Here is a 4,813-nt window from a genome sequence, read left to right on the forward strand (position 1 = left end):
GTGGAGTGTACAGTCTATCAGTCTCAATAACAACGGGTTTCCTCCTTTGTCACGACTTCGCAGATGTAGGTGTAAGCGCGCTGAAATACTATTTACACAATGTAGTAGATTCATATTCCTTGAAGTATGTTCATCCTGCACAATATGGGATAACCTCGATGAAAACCAGCAGATAATGAAGCCAAGGACGGTATAGGGAACGCTAATTGTATTGTTCTAAGTGTATTGCAATAACTGTGATATAGATGTGAAGAAAGTAAAGTGGACGAAAAGACACTTTGCCGCTGGCAGGGACTGAACCTGTGACCTTCGGATTACGCGCCCGATGCTCTTACCAACTGAGCTACAGCGGCGGTCGTCTCCTCGTCCACTTATCGGGTATTTGTGTGCATGCAAACCCCGGGAGCTTTAGTCAGCGCCGCTCTTAGTCGTGATGGCGAGTGTGGAACACTCTTTTTTGCCAGATGGTGTCACATAGCACGTGAACCTTTAACGAGCGGACAGCTGACCAATGAGCCCTCGCATACAACCTGAAGGCATCAACTCTGCCGGAACAAGAACCTTGCTATAAATGAATGAAGGTAGGTTAGGTTCCTGCCAGCAGCAAGTTGCCTTTCCGTCCGCACTACTTTCTTCACATCCATATCACAATTACTGCAATACACTTAAAACAGTACAATTAACGTTCCCGATACCTTGCTTGGCTTCATTATCTGCTGGTTTTCATCAAGGTTGTGTCAAACAAATAAACGAGCGCTCGGAAATTATCGTCCTTCATACAATATGGGACAGAGGCACGTTTTCTTTTCTTTTTTTGTTTTTTTTTCACCGCTTTCCTTTTTCAAAGGTGCTTTGGAACAGCCCGGTAGGCGGAGGTAGAGTGGCTGTGTACGAACGGCTCAGCAAAATGCGTTGCCTTGCATAAACAGTGAAGAAAGGAGCATGCTCGGTCCTGCCGATGCCACTATAAACGACAGCATTCGTTACTGTCCTTTCCGGTGATGCCAACACCTGCTTCTAGCGAATCCTCGTTGAGGTACTTCTTAGACTTGTTCTGCTCGTCAGTACAGGCAGGTAAGCTTTTGGGGATGCCGTTGACGCCGTTGTGATGCACGCCATTTTTAGTTGCGTCTGATGGCGAATCCACACTTCTCCGCACGGGCATGAAGACCAGCTTCTCAAGATGCCCCGTTGGACCTTCGCAGGCGATGAACAGGAAGTAACTGAGGATGTAGCTCCACACCACGACGGCGAAGCACTGGGACACCTGTGTAGTAATCATAACTAAGAGTTGGAGCAAAATGTCATTCTGTCTACAACCAGCAATATTTCAGTTTTTTTTTGTTTTTTTGTTGTTGTTTTTTGTTGAGACTGCATTGACAAACTGTTTCGTATACGTTAGTGCGATTTAAAAGCAAAGGCGACAGCCAGTCCTCGGAATGGATGTAATATTAGCTACTAAGACAATCAGACGCTGTTCTTACGAACAAAATGGCTTTGTAAATTCAACTGCCGAACTGTTGAAAAAAATGACGTTTGCGGAACGGAGAACTGCGCTGAAATGATGTGTTTGTAATTTCCAATGTTAGCACACCTTTCACCACAAGATGAGCTCCGCTCTGTATCTATTTGCAAGAATTTTAAGAAGCCCTAGAAGAATAGCCGAACACTGAACATGCCGTGCACAATCATCCTCCCCCCGCCCCCGCAAACTTTCTAGACAAGTGAAGGACAGCTCTAGAGTCTGTGTCTGTCATTCAGAGGTCCGCTTCAGAAGCTAAAGATATGATCTCAGCCAACATGTTTACTTAAAGCATGTCGCGTTTAACTTTAATTACAATAAAGGGCAAGTAAGTAAGAAAAACCAAATTCCAACATCACTAGCTTATCAGTGCTACTTGCCGCAGCAGGGAACGTCACGCACGTAGGTTTTCTCTGAAGTTAGTTGAGAAATAAGCCCATCAATTGTGAGCAGCTGTTTTGGTTCACAGGTGCTGTCTCCTTTGGCCGACTCAAGCAGTCAGCCAGTGAGACAGCACTTAAAAGGAAGAAGTAATAATAATAATAATAATAATAATAATAATAATAATAATAATAATAATAATAATAATAATAATAATAATAATAATAATAATAATAATAATAATATCTAGGGCTTTACGTGCCAAAACGACGATATGATCATGAGAGGACCGCAGTGGAGGGCTTCGGAAATTTCGACCATCTGGTGTTCTTTAACGGAGCAGTCACATCAACTTCACGCATGCCGCGATTTTTGCGTCTACGTCTCGTTATCGACCCCCTAGCAACGATTCACTACTGATAATGCCACGGGGGGATGAATAAAAATATACGTAATATTGAATGCTATGACCAGTAACGAGCGTGGTTCAAAACGGGTGCAGCACTTTGCAGCACCCGCAGCGCTGCCACGCGGTTCCCCTCCCCCGTCCCCTTCCGCGGTGTCACGCCTCGAAAAGGCCCCATCTGATCACGTGGCCTCACAAAACGCTGACGCGAGTTTCACTTGTCATTTCGTCTGCTAGGCGCGCACGTGTAGTCATGTCTTTGTCACCACCATCGTGGTCGCCGCCGTCATCAGTGTCTACAAGTGATGAAGAAAATACTGAGGTATTAGAAATCGCTGCGATTCGCGACGTCGCGACTCATTCTCGCTTCGATCCTCTGCAAAGAAGCGATTCTGAAATCGACGCCGGTCCGAGCAGCGACGTGTAGGCACCTGGAGACGCACGCTTGGGCCATGCTGGCTGGCAAGAACCATTTTTTTTAACCTCCTTGGCAAGAACACAGAACAGGAAGAAACGTTGTGGACAGGACAGGCGCTCCTATCCTGTTCTCAAAAGTAAGCAGTCCGGTGACTAACAACAAGAAACGATTTGTTGAATGATTTATTAAAGATGAAATACGCCCGCACTGCTCAGGACACCATTCGCGTCTGCTGATTCTTCTATTACACCGGGCTCCCCTCACCCCCCCCCCCCCCCTCCACACACACACATACACTGTCGACGCTCGGCGCGCCTCGTCCCCAGCCAGGCGTCCGTGCTGGCGCGTTTCGCCTATGTCACTATCAAGCTCCGTATAACAGCATATTTTCTGGGTGTGAAAGGCCAGCGCCTGAGGAGGTGTTGGTGAGGCCACCGTTCAATGCATCGCGGAGACGCGTGGAGAGACGCAAATTGAATGCGCAGTCTTACCTGGAAACTTTTGTAAACCAACTTTGCAGCTGTCCGCGACACTTGCGACACTTGAAACGCCACTGGCGTAAGCCGCGCACAACTGTTTCACGACATGCTGGCACGTAATGCAGTCGAGATCGTCGCTCCGAATTATCACACACTGAGCAGCACACGACAAATCATTCTAAGCAGCGCGGCGAAGACGCAGGAGCTTGAGACAACCAACCCAGACAATTAAGTGAAGCCGCTGCCAGGCGTCGCTGCTAGTCGGCACCACAATGACAACATTGAGATCGTTGACGTTATCATTACTAGGGCATCGTCACTCAGCGCCTGGAGCGTGCCCTGGGGGCCCGCTAAACACGTCATAATACTGTCGATGTCGCAGGGTGCTGAACGCACCGTTGAGCTTTCGTACGCTGTTCGCCCTCGAAATAAAATAACTTCTATGTAACGGACGCAATTCGTACTTACATCTAAAAACTTTTGCGTACCAAGCTATCAAGTGAAGGTCATATCTCGAGGTTGAAATACTTTGTCATTGCTCCTTTAACGTGCATCGCACAGTACACGGACCTCTAGTATTTCGCCTCCATCGAAATCTGACCGCCGCGGCCGGGAGCAGCCGAGCACCGTAACCACTGTTCCACTGCGCGGTCAAAGAACTAAACTAAAATAAAATCTCTCCCCACATATGACTATCCAGACTGGAAGCACTTGTAGGCGCGCGTGCACAGGTGGGCCATTTGAGAAAGACGCTTGCTTCAACTCACCAGCGTGAAGTGAGAAAAGAAGATGCGCTCCCTGGCGATGTGGTACATCATGATGTAGAAGGGTGAGTGTACAAGGTACACGCCGAATGACAAACGACTCAGTGGCACAAATGGACTCCAGCACAAGAAGCGGTTGAGAAATCCTACAATGGTGTTGGGAAAAAAACACACAGTTGTACACAAAAATGAGACCATTTCTTTATCTAACTTCCTGTAATAAAACAGCCTATGTTTCCCTTAATACTCGTATAGATCGTAGGAATGTTTGATCTCAAATTATCATTGAAGATTGTATCAAGAACTTATAATTAAACACTAGCTGACAACAATTTGTGTGGGCACAACGTACCTAAATTCTGTTTCAGTGGTTGGATCAAAACGATCTCGTTTATTGTCCTCAGACAAGAAGAGATATTACAACGGCCCCTTCACCGTCGGCCAAGCAGCACGTCCTGCGTTCTTCCACTTTTATGTGGATGTTTTGCTGCCTCTCCGTTACTTTGAAAGCAAAAAAAAACAAAAAAAAGAAAAAAAGAAAACCAGAAATCTCCAACAGCAATTTCAGCTAATCACTTTCGCCGATAATCTCTTTGAATATTCTGCAGTATTCGTTTTGGTCAGCATATAACGAAGCCAAGCAATTTAGCTGGATTATTGGCCTGTAAATATAGCTCTACAATCCTTTTGTCTCTCAAATACTTTCCTAAAGCTTATGCCTACGTCCGAAGAAGCGTTCAAACAACGTGCAAGCAAGCTTTAAAGGATGACCATGTTTTTGCATTTATGCATATAGGCTTACCTCCTCTGCCAGTCGCGCAAGTGAAGACGAACCACGCTACG

At 46.2% G+C, this 4,813-nt stretch overlaps 1 protein-coding gene across 1 annotated transcript; it reads right to left on the reverse strand.

The window, feature by feature from the left end:
- Nucleotides 1-357: 357 nt before the first annotated feature.
- LOC119386275 (uncharacterized) lies at nt 358-4,112 on the reverse strand. Its single transcript, XM_037653605.2, has 2 exons — nt 3,974-4,112; nt 358-1,267 (listed from the first exon to the last, which is right to left on the reverse strand). Exons 1-2 carry the CDS (start codon nt 4,022-4,024, stop codon nt 965-967), a joined length of 354 nt encoding a protein of 117 aa, XP_037509533.1. The 5' UTR covers nt 4,025-4,112; the 3' UTR covers nt 358-964.
- Nucleotides 4,113-4,813: the final 701 nt, after the last annotated feature.

The sequence above is a fragment of the Rhipicephalus sanguineus genome, chromosome 1 (genome assembly GCF_013339695.2).
Source record: "Rhipicephalus sanguineus isolate Rsan-2018 chromosome 1, BIME_Rsan_1.4, whole genome shotgun sequence".
Classification (NCBI taxonomy): domain Eukaryota; kingdom Metazoa; phylum Arthropoda; class Arachnida; order Ixodida; family Ixodidae; genus Rhipicephalus; species Rhipicephalus sanguineus.

Excerpts from the sequence above, each read along its gene's own strand:
- LOC119386275 (XM_037653605.2), bottom strand. The coding sequence starts at position 4,024 with ATGATGTACCACATCGCCAGGGAGCGCATCTTCTTTTCTCACTTCACG. Across the intron at positions 1,268-3,973 it reads TCTTTTCTCACTTCACGCTG|GTGTCCCAGTGCTTCGCCGT; the intron begins GTGAGTTGAAGC and ends ATTACTACACAG.